The sequence below is a fragment of the Leptinotarsa decemlineata genome, unplaced genomic scaffold (assembly GCF_025532065.1).
Source record: "Leptinotarsa decemlineata unplaced genomic scaffold, Ldec_3_MD MMD2_tig00026282_RagTag_RagTag, whole genome shotgun sequence".
Lineage (NCBI taxonomy): Eukaryota > Metazoa > Arthropoda > Insecta > Coleoptera > Chrysomelidae > Leptinotarsa > Leptinotarsa decemlineata.
In genome coordinates this window covers 6,415,764-6,435,792 of record NW_027412668.1, presented here as the reverse complement: position 1 = coordinate 6,435,792, position 20,029 = coordinate 6,415,764, and the positions used below count along the sequence as shown (strand labels likewise).

General features: G+C 34.6%; 1 protein-coding gene across 1 annotated transcript; it reads right to left on the bottom strand.

Annotated features, from left to right (window-relative positions):
• Window positions 1-3,137: 3,137 nt before the first annotated feature.
• LOC111502549 (uncharacterized) lies at window positions 3,138-18,349 on the bottom strand. Its single transcript, XM_074179719.1, has 4 exons — window positions 18,171-18,349; window positions 13,868-14,127; window positions 13,306-13,448; window positions 3,138-8,659 (listed from the first exon to the last, which is right to left on the bottom strand). Exons 2-4 carry the CDS (start codon window positions 14,036-14,038, stop codon window positions 8,521-8,523), a joined length of 453 nt encoding a protein of 150 aa, XP_074035820.1. The 5' UTR covers window positions 14,039-14,127; window positions 18,171-18,349; the 3' UTR covers window positions 3,138-8,520.
• Window positions 18,350-20,029: the final 1,680 nt, after the last annotated feature.

The window sequence follows — 20,029 nt, the reverse complement described above, 5'->3', positions numbered from 1 at the left end:
ACGAAATTGTGCACAATTTCTCCAGAAACAAATTCCATAAGGTAAATAGGACTCAATTTGTGCAAAATAAACTGATCTTGTGATAGTAGTGTCTAACTCACTTGCAACAACTCTCACTGATGAAAAACTCATGTTCTATTCTGAGAAAACCTCCACTCAATAAGAAAGTTGATAGAAAACAGAAAAAATGAAACTGTCAGAGAATAAATGTTTAAGCTACCCCTTGAAATGCCGCAATTTTTCCTATACCTAGCCGCAATTTTTCCTATACCTAGCCGCATGTTATTGAAAAATATAATAAAATTTCCACATGCACTATGCATGGAGCTCTCTGTTGCTTAAATGAACAGAGTATACCATTTTTTTAAAATTTAGAGTTTCTTCTGCTTACAGGCATTTTGTTGAGTAGATGTTTTTACTGTTGTTTAACTTTGAAAACCATGAAATTTTTCAATTAATAATGAGGCCCAAATTTCTTTTTAAAAATTTTGGAGGTGCAACCCCAACTGTACGGGTGTTAAGTTTAAGGATGAAATTTTCATGCAATATGATGCAGTTTTGAAATCTGAAATTGACATGTTTCAGGGTTCATTATGCATATGTATAAGGTTAGTGTACTAGTTCTCGGCCTTTTAGTGAAAAAAAAAACGGTTTTGTTTTAAAATTAAGTACAGAAAACGGCTTTGAATTGAAATTTGCTTCGAATGAAAAATATTGAGTCATTGACTCCGAAATGTTTTTTTTTGTTACTTCAAACCTTTCGACAAAGAAACCTGAAAAACTGAAAAAAATGCTTTTTTTCTGGTTCTCAGCCACCCCTCACAATTCTCGGCAATTTTTATATCAGTTCTCGGACATCCAAAAATCTGTCTCAATAAGTAGGTGTACCTACAATTCTTTGTAATTATATTCGTTAATGTTAACTATAGAATGTTTATGAGATCACCCAACGAATAATTATACAACTAGACATATAAAAATGTATTTAAAATTCTTATTTTCAAATATTGAAATATATTACTAACTAAACTTAAATCCTTATTCCTTATAGGTATTTCAATGTTAAATTTCGCACATATCGCACTTGTAATTTTCTTCTGCATTGCACATAATGAGAACTGTTATGTTCTCTTTTTCATTCCCTTGTTTAACGGTAAGAAGACTTCTAAAACCCTTCGGTCCTAAAACTTTACCACTAGACTCATCTCCATTGAAACTTCTTCTGGATCTTCTAGTATATGAGAGAATTCATTATTTTTCAGAAACTATTCAAGTTCCTCGAACCAATTTCTTACAGATTGTTCTGTAACTGCTGCTCGAGCTTTTGGGGCTCCCTCTGCTTCCCTGAGAGATATCTCTGGATTCCTTTTCATGAAGTTCATATACCATGTTTGTTTAAATAAATTTAGACCAGAATCTGCATTTATTTTACAAAACGTATCCAGTAGCATCTGTTTTTTTTAATGGGAAACCCACATTTAGCTAGATCAAGTACCCATTTTTCAATTTGTTTTTCCCCTTCAACGGTAAATAGTGGTGGTGGTCCTGGTCTTCTCAACTCATCCGGTACCCTCCCTGTCAGCCTGTCCTGAATTGTTGCCCTTGGGACATTAACTCTTCTACTGGCTTCTCTTATCTTCACTTTATTAACTCTGACTTTATGCAAGGCATTTTTCAAATCTTCTTCATAGTATTGGTTCATTATTTGCCGCATTTTTGGCCTAGGTCGAATTACCACTGAGTCTTTAGCTCTGATTCTATTTCTTTTAGATCTAGCCACTGAATATTAAAAAACGAATAAAAATATATTTGAAGTAGGTACTTACAGAAAGTAATAACAACTACACGAAGACACGTTAAAAGCCGAGAGGCCGAGAACAGAAATCACTATATATTTTAGTTCTCAGCCCCTCTATTTCTCAAAGTGGCCGAGAAAAGCTGGTTGTCGGTCCTTGGGTTCTTGTTGAAAAAAGAAAAATATTAGATTTATTTTGACAATTCAATTGAAAGGCAAATATTAAATGTTTTAATTAATTCTCGGCCCGTTTGACCGGGAACTAAAAAGTCATATTTTTTTTATACTGGTTCGCGGCCACTGAAAATTTCAAATTGAAAGTCTTTTTCGATCAGTTATATGAAAAAAATCACTTTTTAAACCCTTCAGAATAATCTCCAATATATTACATGCATTTTAAATGAAAAAGTCATAAAATACTTACTATTTCGTCGATTGACGCCACTTAACACTTTCCTGATTCAGACACCCGTGTTATCTCTTCCTCAGACATACAAGACCTAAACATTGTTTTGCGCGACTTTCTCTAATGCTGTCATCTCAACCCTTACCGTATTGGATAAACGTAAGATGCCGAAAACTAGTTTAACTGTGGTAATAAGTCAGGATAACTCATTTCTTTTAATATTTCGCTTTAAATGATTGAAAGACCGAGAACTAGTGCTGGCCGGATAATCAGTACACTTACCCTATATTTTGAAATGATGAAATTACTTCATGTGAATGTTCCACACCCTAGAATAGTTTATTCAGGTATGCCTGAAGTGTTTTTTCAATACGTTTTTCATGAAACTTCATCCAGTAATGCCGAGTCCAACAAAAAATATGAAGATTTCAGAACCATAATTTATTATCAATACTTTTATCGGAAATTATCTGTTTTGCAAATGTTGCCAGAAACATTTTTTCTGCTCTCTATTGTTTTCCCACTTCCTTGAAATAACATTGGTCCGCAGATCATACCAATTAAAGCCATCATTATCTAATATCATTTGGTTTGAATTACTTCCTCTGCATGTTTCTGAATTCTGGGATACGTAGAAATATTTAGAAATATTCATCTTTCCCATCTACTTACACAGTAGGTTCTGGTAAATGCCTGCCGAAAAATAACTACTTCTCCGGCTAATACCACGCTGGATATGGAATTAAATTCCGTAATGGTCTAGTTTCTGCAGAAGTATTCTTTGTTCTATTCAAATAATTTTGTTGAATCACAAAATACCACTGTTGACTATCCTCACTGCTATTTAGATTACAGTTGGTATTTTGGCCTTCTTGAAATCTGAACTCTTGAGAGTTGATGATTTTGTTAATGAATAAGTTTGCACTTAGTCTTAAATTCTATTTTATTGGTACCAGATAAATACAATGTATTGGACACGTATAAATAATTTGTACATTTAACAAAAATATGAGTGCTATTAATTTTCATTTTCGTGCGCTTTCCTACTTACTGTATAGTTACAATATCTAACTTTTAGGCCTAAATTGATTACCATTTTTATTTGATCAGACGGGATGAGTTCAGGTTGGTTCATATCATAAACTGAAAATTGTATCAGCATTGTTTCTCGTTGCAGAAAGAAATTATCTTATTTTAATCAGTTCGAAGACAATTGTGTCTCTTCAAGGTCCTAAATATAAAGGGAAACATTAAGAATTACGATTTTTGAAATATAACCATTAGGATGATTCTCATTTACCACATACATACATCAATGAGATCAAGAAGCCCCAGTTCTGAATGGATATATGCATTTGAAAAGGAGGTCAACTTGAAATAATTCTTTTTTGAAACCATTTATTATGTATTTCAGGAAAGTAAAGGTGATAATATTTTTCCCTATGAAGACGCATGTATTTGAATGTTGTTCTCCGTATTCAGATAAAAAAATCTATTACAAAGAGATGCAATGTGCTTTTTGGATAATATTTTTTATTTAGTAATAATGTTGAAGAATTTTCAAACTTATATTTTAAATAACTCGACTCTTCGTTGCCGGGTGCAATTTAGAGTTTCAATCTTTTAAATTCAAGTATTTTCAGTTGCCACTCTCAAATTTTTGTAATTACAGGCAGACATTACATAATTTTTTATATACAATGACTATCAGCGACCTCGACCTCGTGAACTATATAATATAACTAGTTTACTCGAGTAGATTCCGATCCCGTGGGGATATAGAGATAAATGTAGCCAATGCACCTTCTGGATAATGTAGTTTTCTTATAGTGAAAACTCTGTATGCAAATATAGGTTAATTATTCATTCATTCGGGCGGGTGAAGACGTGATAAGTTAGTTTCAGTGTTTTATGGTGATACATCAGAAGTGAGATATACAAATTGGACACAACTGAATATTTTTCTCTTTTAGAATTTTTATAGCCGTCGTTGTGTGTGTGTGTGGGATGATTGGCATTGGAATTATCCTTTTGCCACAGAGTGTAGGATCTAGGTAGTCAGTCATACAATTATTTTACTTTTTATCACAAACCTAATCAGTGCATCACAGATCAACTTGTTTTCCATTGCTAGAAGGTTTGTAATGTTTACCGGGAGTTGGATATTGAGGGATGTAAGTGTGGACAGTAGGTGTTGTTTCTTGAACATGGTTTTTACATGCAAAAAATAAATGGTTTAAATCCGCTACAGAGTTATCATCACATGTACATAACCTATTCTAAATAAATGTGCGGGAAAACTTCCGTGATCGAGTTTGAGCCGTGTTATTGTGACGGCATAAAACCTTGTATATATGTATATAACTGTATATAATTCAATATGTGGAATTGTCTTGGGAAGAATGGGGTGAATCAGTGTATAAAGATTATTAGATTTGATAGTACAGTCCAATATATCTCGCCATTTGTCCTTTTGAATTTTCTTTATGTTAGCTATTAAGTCTAGAGAGGTATATATATTTTTTATTTCACTTAAGTGGGTAGCTTCTGTAGCTGCGCGATCGACCAACTCATTGCCCATTATTACCGCATGACCTTTCACCCAAACGAATCTAACTCTACCTGAAGAAGAAATGATAGTACCTATGTACCTATGTGTCTTCTGATGTTGCAAAGCAATACATTGTCATATTTTTTCATGATTGGATGACTGATAGATTCTGACAAGATAATTGATTCGCTCACCCTGTTGCTCGTTATCCACATGGATAACGAGCAACGCGTAAATCTCAGCTGTATAAATAGATGCATCATAAAATATTCAGACTTTGTGAGCCATTTTGGTGGATGAAACGTAAAAAGCACATCCAGTACCCAACTCAATATTGGAGCCATCAGTGTATATAATTTCTACATTAGGCTTATAGTCACTCAGCAAGGTTTTGATGAGGTTATTATTTACGCTAGGAGTTTCCGAATATTGGGGAATTAAGACAATGGGCTTGAGCACTATTTCTTGTAAGTTAAGATGATAAAGAGGAAACCTATCGGTTGTTGGCAAGGCTCCGATAGACTTTATCTCTATAAAGGCCTCTGCAAGAGGTGGACTATTTTTTATTCTCCAGTAGTTATTTGTTAAATTCTCTACAGATAGACTACATATCTTGTCTGTGAAGCCATCTGATGAGAACCTCATTTTTTTCACTAACATCTTGCAGGCAATTACACTTTTTTCTTTTTCATTTATGACACGCTTTCGGGGACTATCTGGTAGACAATATAATTGGTGAAATAACAACCAATATAGAGTTAAAGAATTTGTATCAAAATAAGGGCTGAATTAGAAAATTCCTTTGAAAAATGCACATTTTTGATTTTCTTGCGTTAACCTTTTATTCCCATGCTGCAAATCAACTACAGTTGGGACAACGAAAGAATACACAGGCGTCATTAATAAAATCGATAAAACATATAGCTTGCACCGTGTTGGGAATCACACGTTGACAGGTAAGACCTCGTTAGTCCTTGGCTCGTACAATTGTCGGCCTTTGAGACTTGTTGTTCGTAGGGGGTCGATAGCTGGTTAACGGTAAAACAGATTTTCATCAGATTTACATCAAAGAGAGATAGAAACATGAGTCGTCGTCAATTTCTTAGATATTGAGACCGGTTAATGACGTATTGCTATTCCATTTCTCACATTTCTACGGTTTCAATCCTCATGTAACACATGAATAATTGTTTTTCTTCGCAATCGATAAACTGGGCATTTCATATCTGAAAGTATGTAAATTTTATATCGTTATCCAAAATCGTCAAAATCCCGAATTTTTATCGAATGAATCCTAATAATCCCCAACCAAAATTCCTGGAATCCTCACAATAATTCCATTATACGGAAATCGGTATCTATATGAATTTGAGATTTCGTCACATATTGGTAACCCTGATCGTAATTATAAATATTAACTTCATTTTGGGTATGACCCTGTCTGATGTTCCGCTTACCGGAAAATTTAAATTGCCGGATATCGGAGTTGAGGAATGGAATATAAAATATATTCTCACAGAATAAATAGTAAAGTGCTGAGGGATTTAATGAAATTGACCCAAGTCGCTACACGAGATTTTCACTATTAGTAAAAGTATATGCTTTTTGAAGTAGTGACCACATTGTTGTGGCATGTATCTTAAACGAATTTTATCAATAATTATTACGTGAGTACATTGTTTTTCAGAATATATAAAATCAACTAGAGTTCGTTTCATCTAAATTTTTAATGGGAGTTTGGTCTACGTCCGTGTGATTACATTACGAATAAAGATCACATTTGAGTAATCAAATATAGGGGCCGAAAAGGGGCTTTGCAACTGATCCCTTGATATATGTCACCAGCAAATGAGAAATGTTGTATTTAAAAGGTTCATTCACGGTAATGATTACAAAAATTATAATATTTTTGCCACGAGACCCAAATAATAGCTAATGCCTTTAATTTCTTACCCCTTTTTGTTATTTTGAATAGACCTAATTTCAGACTATTGCTTTGGTCTCGTAGGTACTATGACAGGAAAACCATTTAAAAATCGTATATTCCTTTCTCTTTTCAGCTTTACACACACTCACACATGTTTTGTAATAGGAATATGAAAATAGCAGGTATAAGTAATCTGAATACATAACATCAATCAGAAATGTTTAAAATAATTCCATCAAAATACAGAGTATTTCGTTATAGCACCATCAAATTGTATTGCTGCTTCAGTGATAATTGATCGTGGTGTATTTGAATATGGTTTCAACGATTTTGTGAATGAATCATATATCAAATTTAATATTTGAAACTTGTATTTTATTCGATGTCGGACTAAGGAAGATGATCGGTATGGTTTTTCCGAAGGAACGTTTCAACGAATTGCTTTTACCCTATCAAAAAATTGAAATATTGTACTTTTTTAGGCTAACGAGATATTCTGCATAAGAAGTATTCTGAACACTCCATATATTCACTAAAACTAATTATAATAGGTAAACGTATGGAATAGAAAGCTGAACCTTCGAAATATATTCTTTATTCCGTTGTTTCAAACCAAAGAAATCTTTAAATCTAACTCGGAACAGTGATATGGAAATTTTGAAGGCCGCTGGTAGAATGACCAAAAAATTAAAGATCTATTGAATGAACGTATATTTTGTTAAAGTTATATTTGAAAGGCTCAGCGTAGTTGGAAGGATATTTTTGGAATTGACTAACAAGAGCAAACATTTCATACATTTCACAAAAAATCTAATATTTTGGTCCGCAGGTTTCCATCAAGTGAATATAGAGGGCATGATAGGTTATAAATACACAGTAACACACTAGCTAAATGATTTTAGAGAATAAGAGTTCTACGGTTTATTTCTTGTATTCATATTGATATTTCAATTATATTCAGTAGGTCTATTTCCAAATTCCACATCGGAACATTTACAATTCATTGTGACAAATCACCCTGTATAGTTTCTGTAGTTCTGATGAAATACCTAACAAATTCAGCTACCACTTATGTTTTTATAATGAGAGTGTATTTACAAAAGTCGGTGATACTTTAACTATTTCTTATTTATTCCTATCATATGATCAAAGGTATGTTCTGAATTGAAATACCTTCTAGTCATTCCATGAGATCTTCAGAAAGCATTGGTATATAATTATAATACAATTGATTATGATTTATAAAGCAGCCCTACCATGGTCGCAATAAAAACACTAGTAATTCCATATAATCTTTTTTCGAATTTTTAGCAGGCAGAGAGAATTGACGGATGCATCAGTCCTTTCTCTTGCACGCTTCTCATAGTTTCTAACTAATTGGGATTTATCCAATAATAATCTAAGTGCCGAATGAGGAAGAATGTGCCCTAGTAGAGTCATTCTGAAAACTACCATAACAAAACATTCACGACATAAAAATGTAGGTAAGCAAAGTAGTCTATGTATCAAATTAGACCTGTAGCGATATCGCTGCAAAATTCACCGTCTTTTTATTAGTGGCATTGTGAGACGTGAAAAATCTTCAAATACAAGACATGTTTGTAAATATCTAGCAAATTTTCTAATACGAGTTTGTTTTGTAATCTTTGTTGGCCCATGAAAACATTTACGAATATGGCTGATCCTGATAAATGAAGTTAATTGCTACGCATGAACGACTTGTCTCGTGATCAATCAAATCAGTAGATATTTGAAGTAAAAAACTTGCTCTTGTATTCATTTTGCGCATTCCAAAAATCCCCTAGATTCCATAAAATTAATTTTATCTAACTGTAGCAGAGTTATAGCATGACACATGCTGTCCCATGCATAACCTCTGAAATGAACATAGGGGTACCCGCCCCTAGTCCTCCGTCTGTTTTTTCTTGTTCGTTCTTCTCATACTCGCAGTCGAAGTAGTGACTTTGGCAGTCAAAACACCTAAAATAAAGAAATTGCAATTTGGATAATATAACTGAACTAAGTATCCCCCAAAAATCATTTAATTTTCTCAAATATATTCATAGAGTGAGTCTATTCGACAGCCCTATCAGGCTAGCAAGGTAAATCCAGCAAAACTGCAAAAAAATACATCAATTTGTAGCTAATTAGTTGCTAATTAGTTACCAAAACAACGATTTTGTTGCTCGTACCTATCCTTAGAAATCGCAAATAATGCTATCGTGATATCAAGGTAGCAAGGTAACTCAATAAATTATATACTTTCCCTTTGATCTTTACAGAATATTTAGTTGCTAAACCTTGGACATAGCAAAACATTTTTAAATATTTTTTTTTAATTTTTTATGATCTTGCTATCTTGAAACTGTTTTTTCCGAGAAGCAAAGATGTTATAAATTTATTGCTCACCAAAAGTAAACTTGAATACACCTTGAGTAACAGCAACAAAATAGTTGAAACCGATCGGCCGATTTTCAAATTTTTTTTTTCATTTTCCTCGTTCTTGCTATCTTGAAACTGGGTTTCCTTAGAATATAAAGTTTTTCAAATTTGTTGCTCATCAGGAGTATACTCAAATACACCTTGAGTATCAGCAACAAAATAGTTGAAACCGATCGGCCGATTTTTAATTCTTTTTTTCATTTTCCTCGTTCTTGCTATCTTGAAACTGGTTTTCCTTAGAATAAAATTTTTTTCAAAATTGTTGCTCACCAGGAGTATACTCAAATACACCTTGAGTATCAGCAACAAAGTAGTTGAAACGGATCGGCAGATTTTTTAATTTTTTTTTCTTTTTTCCCGTTCTTGCTAGCTTGATACTGGCTTTCCTGAGAATAAAAAGCGTTTCAAATTTGTTTCTCATCAGGAGGGTACTCAAATATACTCCGAGAATCAGTAACAAAATTGTTGGCCTTGATCGGCCGATTTTTAATATTTTTTTTAATTTTCCCTTTTCTTGTTATCTTGAAACCGGTATTTTCTGGAATACGGAGTGTTATGAATTTGTTGCTCATCAGGAGGGTACTCAAATACACCTAGAGTATCAGTAACAAAATAGTTGAAACCGATCGGCCGATTTTTTTTTTCATTTTCCTCGTTCTTGCTATCTCAAAACTGGTTTTCCTTAAAATAAAAAGTGTTTTGAATTTGTTGCTCACCTGGAGTATACTCAAATACACCTTGAGTATTAGTAACAATCCGGTTGAAACCAATCGGCCGATTTTTATTTCATTTTTTTCATTTTCCTCGTTCTTACCATATTGAAACTGGTTTTCCTTAGAATCAAAAGTGTTTGAAATTTGTTGTTCGCAAGGAGTATACTCAAATACACCTTGAGTATCAGCAACAAAATAGTTGAAACCGATCGGTCGATTTTCATTTTTTTTTTAATTTCCTCGTTCTTACTATTTTGAAAGTGGTTTTATTTAGAATTGAAAGTGTTTCAAATTTGTTGCTCAACCGGAGTATTCTCAAATACACCTTGAGTATCAGCAACAAAATAGTTGAAAACGATCGGCCGATTAAATTTTTTTTTTCATTTTCTTCGTTCTTGCTATCTTGAAACTGGTTAAACTGGATAGTGAAACTGGATAGTAAGAACGACGGAAATAAAAAAAAATAAATAAAAATCGGGCGATCGATTCCAACTATTTTGTTGATGATATTCAAGGTGTATTTGAGTATACTTCTGGTGAGCAACAATTTTGAAACAATTTTTATTCTGAGGGAAACCAGATAGCAAAAACGAGGAAAATGAAAAAAAAATTATAATCGGCCAATCGATTTCAACTATTTTGTTGCTGAGACTCAAGATGTATTTGAAACACTTTTTATTCTAAAGAAAACCAGTTTCAAGATAGCAAGAACGTGGAAAATGGAAAAAAAAAATTAAAATCGGCCGATTCAAAATTTTCAAAAATCTGCCGATCGGTTTCAACTACTTTATTGCTGATACTCAAGGTGTATTTGAGTAAACTCCTAGTAAGCAACAAATTTGAAACTATTTTTATTCTAAGAAAACCAGTTTCAAGATAGCAAGAACGAGGAAAAAGAAAAAAATAAAAAAATCGGCCGATCGGTTTCGACTATTTTGTTGTTGATACTCAAGGTGTATTTGAGTATACTTCTGGTGAGCAACACATTTGAAACTTTTTTTATTCTAAGGAAAACCTGTTTCAAGATAGCAAGAATGTGGAAAATGAAAAAAAAAAATTAAATCGGCCGATTCCAAATTTAAAAAAATCTGCGGATCGGTTCCAACTACTTTGTTGCTGATACTCAAGGTGTATTTGAGTAAACTCCTAGTAAGCAACAAATTTAAACCTTTTTTTATTCTAAGGAACACCAGTTTCAAGATAGCATGAATGAGGAAAATGAAAAAAAGAATTAAAAATCGGCCGATCGGTTTCAACTATTTTGTTGCTGATACTCGAAGTGTATTTGAGTATACTCCTGGTGAGCAACAAATTTGAAAAAAAATTTATTCTAAAGAAAACCAGTTCCAAGATAGCAAGAACGAGGAAAATGAAAAAAAGAATTAAAAATCGGTCGATCGGTTTCAACTATTTTGTTGCTGATACTCAAGGTGTATTTGAGAATACTCCTGATGAGCAACAAATTTGAAAATTTTTTTATTCTAAGGAACACCAGTTTCAAGATAGCAAGAACGAGGAAAATGAAAAAAAAAATTAAAAATCGGTCGATCGGTTTCAACTATTTTGTTGCTGATACTCAAGGTGTATTTGAGAATACTCCTGATGAGCAACAAATTTGAAAATTTTTTTATTCTAAGGAACACCAGTTTCAAGATAGCAAGAACGAGGAAAATGAAAAAAAAAATTAAAAATCGGCCGATCGGTTTCAACTAATTTGTTGCTGATACTGAAGGTGTATTTGAGTATACTCCTGGTGAGCAACAAATTTGAAAATTTTTTTATTCTAAGGAAAACTAGTTTCAAGATAGCAAGAACGAGGAAAATGAAAAAAGAATTAAAAATCGGCCGATCGGTTTCAACTATTTTGTTGCTGATACTCAAAGTGTATTTGAGTATACCCTGATGAGCGACAAATTTGAAACACTTTTCATTCTAAGGAAAACCAGTTTCAAGATAGCAAGGAGGAAAATGAAAAAAAAATTTGAAAATCGGCCGATCGGTTTCAACTATTTTGTTCCTGTTACTCAAGGTGTATTCAAGTTTACTTTTGGTGAGCAATAAATTCAGAACATCTTTGCTTCCAGGAAAAAACAGTTTCAAGATAGCAAGATCATAAAAAAAAAAAAAATTATTTAAAATTTTCTCGCTATATCCAAGGTTTAGCAACTGAATAGCAACTGAATATTCCGCAAAGATCAAAGGGGAAGTACCTACATCATTTATTGAGTTACCTTGCTACCTTGATATCACGATAGCATTATTTGCGATTTCTAGGGATCGGCACGAGCAACAAAATCATTGTTTTGGCAACTAATCAGCAACTAATTAGCTACAAATTGATATAAATATATATATATATATATATATATATATATATATATATATATATATATATATATATATATATATATATATATATATATATATATATATATATTTATATATAGCCAAAGATTTGATCGAGTGTGTATGATGTACAAATCAAAAATGAAACAATTAGTGGACATAACACTCCAAAAAGGGGGGCAAACCGCGGACACGTGTTTCTGGCTATTGGCCTCATCAGCGCGGTGCAGCTGTACATCATACACACTCGATCAAATCTTTGTCTGTATTTATATCCTGGACCCGGATGTCACGCAGGTAGCTATAGCTGCCTACGTGGTCATGTTAGATGTAGTCTGGGAATTCTAGGTCTTCTAACTGGAACCACAAATGTGCGGTTGGCTCCTGTTGTTGATTCCGTGCATATGTGTTGTTTCCTGCTTTCGGCAAACAAGTGTTGCCCATCTTTACACTTGGCTGCACCGCGCTGATGAGGCCAATAGCCAGAAACACGTGTCCGCGGTTTGCCCCCTTTTTGGAGTGTTATGTCCACTAATTGTTTCATTTTTGATTTGTACATCATACACACTCGATCAAATCTTTGTCTGTATTTATATCCTGGACCCGGATGTCACGCAGGTAGCTATAGCTGCCTACGTGGTCATGTTAGATGTAGCCTGGGAATTCTAGGTCTTCTAACTGGAACCACAAATGTGTGGTTGGCTCCTGTTGCTGATTCCGTGCATATGTGTTGTTTCCTGCTTTCGGCAAACAAGTGTTGCCCATCTTTACACTTGGCTGCACCGCGCTGATGAGGCCAATAGCCAGAAACACGTGTCCGCGGTTTGCCCCCCTTTTTGGAGTGTTATGTCCACTAATTGTTTCATTTTTGATTTGTATATATATATATATATATATATATATATATATATATTATATATATATATATATATATTGATTTTGCTGGATTCGCCTTGCTAGCCTGATAGGGCTCTATTCGACCATGAGTGCATCAGCCAAGGATGCTTTCCTGATCATCTCTGGCCGCAGAAGATATCTGCCACAGTAGCAGACAAAAATACTACAAGTTCGATTAGACCACGGCCTAGTAGCCTCGATTTTTTTTTTCTAATTATGCATACTAACCTGCATTGATCAGACATCTTGCAAGTGATTCCAAATTGTTTTGCAACTGCCCTATATAACTCTTTGCTAGATTTGTGCATTATTTCTGGTCCTTTGGCAGGAATAGTGGGCGAAGAGGCTTCGCTTTGAGATTGTAGTCGGGTCTAGAAAAAAACAATGTATTATTGTTTTTCAGTGCCAGGAGATACATTGCGAACGTAATCTCCCTCCTAAGATATGGAGGTCCAACAAAATTTATGTAAAAAGATATTAAGTATCATATACCTGTGCAGGTAAAAGTACTTTTCATAGAAAGTAAAAACAATTTTGGTATTTAATTGAACAGTTAATTATCAATGCGAGATTTCCATATATTTTTGTTTTTCACCGTATACATACAACTATAAAATTTATTTTGAGATTTGTTATATCAAATAATACAACAACATTAAATGTTTGAGATAAATACTACATTTATTAATTTTCAAGTGAAACAGTTATGTACGCCTATGGAACAGCTACTTGAAAATTATTTTTCACTCCTTTGCTTAAGAAGTAGATGTGATTGGTTATTATAGCTTACCTCTTCTAGCACATGTTCGTAAGAAGGGGGTGGACTGGAAGGTATGGTCTCCTGCCCACAGCTGTTTTCTAAGATGGGGGGGACGTTGGTCCTGGGATTGACCAATTCGTTTTCGCAGTCAGCATTAGTCTCCACCGAATTGCTTCTGGTAGAAGCATTCGATTTCGACATTCTGCTGAATTTAATTTTGAAAGGTGCCACTTTTGATGACTGCAATTAACCCTGTATAATTAATATTTTGGTAGTAGCCATCGTTGAATCTGCAAATATGAAACTTGTCTGGTAAATCACAGAAATTAAATATATTTCAAAATCCGACGCACGCCCATGACATTTTCGAAAACAATGGTGATATTAGAAAATAGAGAATTCATATGACAGTTTTCGTAAAAGGTTCATGTATGGGAAAAATATTAATTATTTGTAAAAGAAATGAAGAAACATATTCTGAAAAGAAAAAAATCAACTTCAGATTGACTCGAACCCATCATTTCATTACATTACCTAATGTATAAGATACAAAACTTGTCTCGAGATTTACCTATTTTATAAAAAAATACTTTGAATTTTCAAATCGAAATCAATAAACATATTGTATTATTCAGCTTTTTATATGAAATACATTTTGTGATATTGAACGGAAGTAATTTTTTGTTCATGAATATCAGTTTTTTATCGACATTTTTTGGGTATTTTCATCTTCCACAATCTGAAAAATATTAAAATTATAAAGGAGAACTTTATACAAGTGTAGACTAGGGCTGATTAACGGAAAAAACAGATTTTTTTTTAACCACCGACCAACACGGCAGTCAATTCGAGTGAGTGAACAAAGTACCCATGTCGAATTGCTTGGCTACCGACCGAGTTCATTATCTTTTTTCAGAGCATGTTGAAAAGTATTGTTTTCAAAAATGTTTTTTACTGTTAATTATAATTTTTCAGTTATGCATGTTCCTATATAAATTTGTATGTCAACCATCTTATGTTCCGCCATTTTGATTTGACTCAATCTTAAACCCTTTCATTTGATATACATATCATGAGGGTGATTAAGAAAGATGGTCCACATCTTTACGTTTCCGCCATATTGAATACACATATCAAGATGGTGCATGACAAAATAGTCCGGCATCGTGGGTGGTCCGTGATATTAGATTTATAGTGACATCATTTTATTTTTCGTATTCTTTTTCAACAAACCCTTTTGAGCGATACTCGTATCGTTGTGGTGCATAAAAAACGAATTTCTTCATATTGGATTTGATATGACGTGATGTTATTTCTTTATTCTTTTCGAGAAACCCTTTCATTTGATACCCATGTCAAGGAGGTGCATGGAATAACTATTTCACCTTCTTGGAAAGTCTGTCATATTGGATTTAGAGTGGCTCATGTTATTCTTTGTTTTCTTTCAAGAAAACTCTTTCATTTTATACTGGGTTGCATAAAAAACCAGTCCGCCATTTTGGGCGGACCGGTTTATTACTATACGATGTCGTTAAAGGATTTTTGGCCAATTTTTCTCTACGAATTCAAATTGAACCAAAAAGCTGCCGAAATAGCCTGAAAAATTAACCAGGCATTTGGCAATGATGGTGTTAATCAACGCACTGTTCGACATTGCTTTGCGAAATTTCGTTCCGGAGATTTAAGCCTCGAAAATGAGCTCCGAAGTCGTCTACCTACAGTAATCCAGGAGGAGGATTTGAAGACTCTGGTGGAGACTGGCCCACAAACGGTGCGTGGGATGGCGGAAAACTGGGCGTCAGCTTCCATGGGGTTTTTGATAGTTTAAAAGGTATTGGAAAGTTCAAAAAGCTCGAAAAGAGGGTGCTCCACGATTTGAACGATTGACATAAAATGTCACGTTTGCAGGACTGTTCTTCTTTGATTTGAAAAGTGGATCATTGACGACAACGGGAGACGTTCAGGACAGATGTTGGACACCGATGAGCCAACCAGACACTTTCCAAAGGGAGAAATTCACAAAAAAAAATGGTTACTGTATGGTGATCAACGGCTGGCGTGATTTACTATAACTTTCTGCAACCGGTCCAAACCACTACAGCAGAGTCCTATTGTCAGGAAATCGAAAAAAAGTACCGAAAATTGCGTCAGCAGAAGCCGGTACTGGTTCTGTATCTGTAGAGTAGGGAGAGTGAGTGTAGGCCCACAGCACTTAGGTCACATGTGACCCATTATACATCCTCCCGAAGAGTTGTCCTCCTAGGTCATAGTTCATCCTGTCCTTTTCAGGAAGGTGGACAGATCACTAGGAGACATCTCCTTTATATCGGCAAGTGTAGGCCAAGACTCGCCGAACACATACTCTCTTATTGACGATAACTTCGGACAATCGCATAAGACATGCCTGATAGCTTCATCATCCTGTTCACACATCCTGCATAGAGGTGTGTCCACCAGCCCAATAATATGGAGGTGTTTTCTTAGTTGACAGTGGCCAGTCCGAAATACTACTGTTACTGGTCATCGCCAGATACATCCTGAATAGACACATTCTGCATAGAGGTGTGTCCACTAGTCCCATAATATGGAGTTGCCAGTGACCAGTCAGAAATCCTACTATTAAGCGTAGGTTTTTCCTGGTCATCGCCAGAAATTTCTTCGGCGCTAGCTTCCCAAGATCGCCCAGGGTGACCTTGGCAATACTGCATCTTTTGATTTGATGCTACCTACTTCTCATCCCAAAAAATATTGATAGTCTCCATACGACTATCAACCAAATTGAAGACAAAGCTGATATATGGTACAATTATAATAAGCTTAAACTAAATAGACTGAAAACTCAAACCATCATCGTCTCCAGTCAAAATATTATAGGAACTGGAAGTTCTGTAAATCTCTTGGGAATACAACTAGACGACTCGTTAAATTGGTCCACTCATAACGAGTATATATGTAAAAAGATATCGTCCCATATATTCCTTCTGAGGTAGATGAAACGGATTTGTAACGAAGATGTTCTACTTAACATCTACTATTCTCTGATTCATAGTAGAATTTCTTACGGCATTATTTTATAATTCTTTTGTGGCGATTGAAATACCAGCCAGTTCTGTTTGAACCTATTCCCCACTGATTCCTTAGGCTTAGTGATCTGGAGTAAACTCCACATCCTGAGCCTTCTTTGATTTTTGAGCCGTCTGTATATATGCGTATTGCATTTGTAGCATCTGACTCGGTGTCCTGTTTTATTTGAATTTTGTAGGGTTCATTAAACACAAACCTGGGTTCAATTTCATCACTGGTTGCCTGCAGCAGAGGTTGCGCAGTGAGCGCTTCAATCCATTGGCTTAGCCTCAATTGTCCCATTCTTACTTAGAGGTTTACACCAGCCGTGCGTAGACCTCTCGCTAACCAACTTTTCAAGCACTCTGATAATTTTCTAATAGGTAGAACCTTCGCCAATCAGGACCAGGCAAAAACGGCCTTCACCGACTTTATCGAATCCCGATCACAGTATTTTTTTGCTGACGGAATGAATCGACGTGTGTTACGTTGGCAAAAGTGTACTGATTCAAATGGCGCTTATTTTGAATAAATTGAAACAACCTTATACATGCAGTGATGTAGTAACTTTGTTTTGTAATTAATTTATTAGAGTATTTTTTGTCGGGTGCTTGTGCAGAGTAAGATTTACAAAAAAAGAAACTTATTTTTTACCGCCTAGGCATTGAAAATGTCACTTCTATGATCGATGAATGTCGCTAAAATTAACGTTAAATGCCAATCGAAGAAAAAAGTTTCAATGTTAACACGTTTTGATTCTTACCGCGTTGATTTGGGAGGATTTGACGAGTTTTTCGATAAATTCAAAATCGAAAAAAAATTATAATGTTTTTTAATAACGATGCCCATAGTTGATGAGACAACATTGTTTTTTGAGAATATTATTTTGCAATTAATGCTCAAAGAAATGCCTCATCTATTCTGAAATTGTCACTTCACGATACAGTTAGATTTATATAAATTTCTGGTTATATTACTGGGCTTGAATGAAAAACCAACAGACACTATATTCTTACATTTATAGAAATGTTTCCACTACTGTTCAGTAACACGCGGTTAACAAACTGATGTATTGATCTACCCTCCCTAAGGGTGTCATGTTACGCGACGTAGTAACAACACCCTTACAAATAAAGTAATGGCAATTTCGTTTTAGAATGAGAGAACTAAAGAAGGATAATTACAACTGATGTAAATTGAGTTCAGTAACAAAAAAAAAATCAATCAGTCCAGAGTTTTTAGCAATAAAAATGGCCTAACTTTTAGTTACCTAGTCTTGTCGTTTCTCTCACTGGATGAGAAATGGAAAATCACATGGTACATCGACGTGAGTAAATTTTTCACAAAATTCGTACCGATTCACTTTATTAGGCCACACGTTTTCATTCACCAGTTCACTGTTTTGTTTCCATACTTTTTCTTGTCTAGGGCGCTGCGATCGCATCGCTTTGACGTCCTTTTAGGATTTTGCGCGACAGAAATAGGAAATTCATATTTACGATTTCGGTGAGGAATTACATAAAAAGAGAAGTGATGGAAGGCTGTGAAGTTTTATTAGGTTTATGTGGTGATTGATTACTTCAGTAGGTTTTTTCATTTTGAAATAGGTAAAGTTTTCAATATGCAGGGTATATGCAATTTTAAGGCTTTATAAAATGAATATGATAGAACTGATACTTGATGAAAATCCACTATAACGAATCAAAAACTGCGACACGTGTATTGTGACGCCCGAGAATGCTATCGCATATAGTTAAACACGTGTCTCAAGTATTGTGACGCCCGAGAATGCTATCGTATATAGTTAAACACGTGTCACAATTATTGTGATGCCAGAGGATGCTATCGTATAGCGAAACACGTGTCGAAACACGGTTTTGTGAAGAGCAAACCTCACATTGAAGTGTGTGTTTTTTAAATACTTCATGAAATGTAAATTTTGCTTTCTATTAATTGTATTTTTCATCATTTTGTTCCATATCCTTGTAAATACGCAGTTTCTTGAAAAACACTCAAACATTTCGATTTTTTCAATCTCCCCTTCATCCTTGAGAAATAGCAATCGCAACATTGAAAATTAATGAGAAGGTAATGCCAAGGCTACTCATAGGTTTGTCAAAGAAAAAGCTTTTCTGCCATATGTAAAGAATGTTACCGTCCGAATCGGAAGAGTTTTGTAAAAAGATGAAATCGATATTGAAGCGAACGAAAACCACCAAAGAGGGTCTAAGGCTAGCTAAGAATCCCAGACTTCCTTCAGCAACACCGGTTCCCTTGTAGCTGTGTATAGGTCTACATTGGAACCACGGCTCTTGGAACACAAAAATAATTGTCGCCTAGGATACACGATAAATTTGCAAAAGCGGAAGATGCACTTAATGAAAGTACCCACGTTATCGTATTTAAAGGGACCCAAATCCTTGATAAATCAGAGTTACTATCCAAGACTACATAAGGAGGCGATAGAAATTGCAAAGTACAGAAATACTTTCAACTGAAAGGAAGAGGTAATCAACATTGAAGAAATCTGGTTACCTGGACTTATTCGAAAGCCTAACAGTGATTTAACCAATAGAAACGAAACCACGCCCACAACTAAAGGAATTAATAATGAGATCCAAACTAATTCTGTGGTATCTGATTTGACGACAATCAAAACACTTAGTAAACGAAACCAGAACACGTACCTTGTAGACAAAATGTTAGGTATAAAAACCACGGCTAAAAAACCCTCGAATGATGCAAGAAAATCCATATTCCACCCTTCTGGAGTTTGCTTCAGATATCGATACGTCAGAAAATTCAGTTTTCAGATATCCTCAATATAAATTTAAATTTCATCTATACAAAGTATACAGGGTGTCCCTGGACTTCCTCTTTTCCTCTCGGGAATGCATAGATGGGGTCAAAATATCACCAGTACTTCATATAACTTTTTTTTCTAAAAGTCTTCGTAACCAAGTTACGTGCCCTCGAAGTTACAAAATGAAAAATGTTTTTCTTTGATAACTTTTCAAGTGAATATTCAAAATCATCCAAATTTTGGTAATTGACTAAACAAATGAATTCCGTCGATGAGCTTTCATGCAGGAGTCAGTTGTTTTGCTACAAAGTCAGGAACGGACTACC

Excerpts from the sequence above, each read along its gene's own strand:
- LOC111502549 (XM_074179719.1), bottom strand. The coding sequence starts at position 14,038 with ATGTCGAAATCGAATGCTTCTACCAGAAGCAATTCGGTGGAGACTAAT. Across the intron at positions 13,449-13,867 it reads ACGAACATGTGCTAGAAGAG|ACCCGACTACAATCTCAAAG; the intron begins GTAAGCTATAAT and ends GTTTTTTTCTAG. Across the intron at positions 8,660-13,305 it reads AAGATGTCTGATCAATGCAG|GTGTTTTGACTGCCAAAGTC; the intron begins GTTAGTATGCAT and ends TCTTTATTTTAG.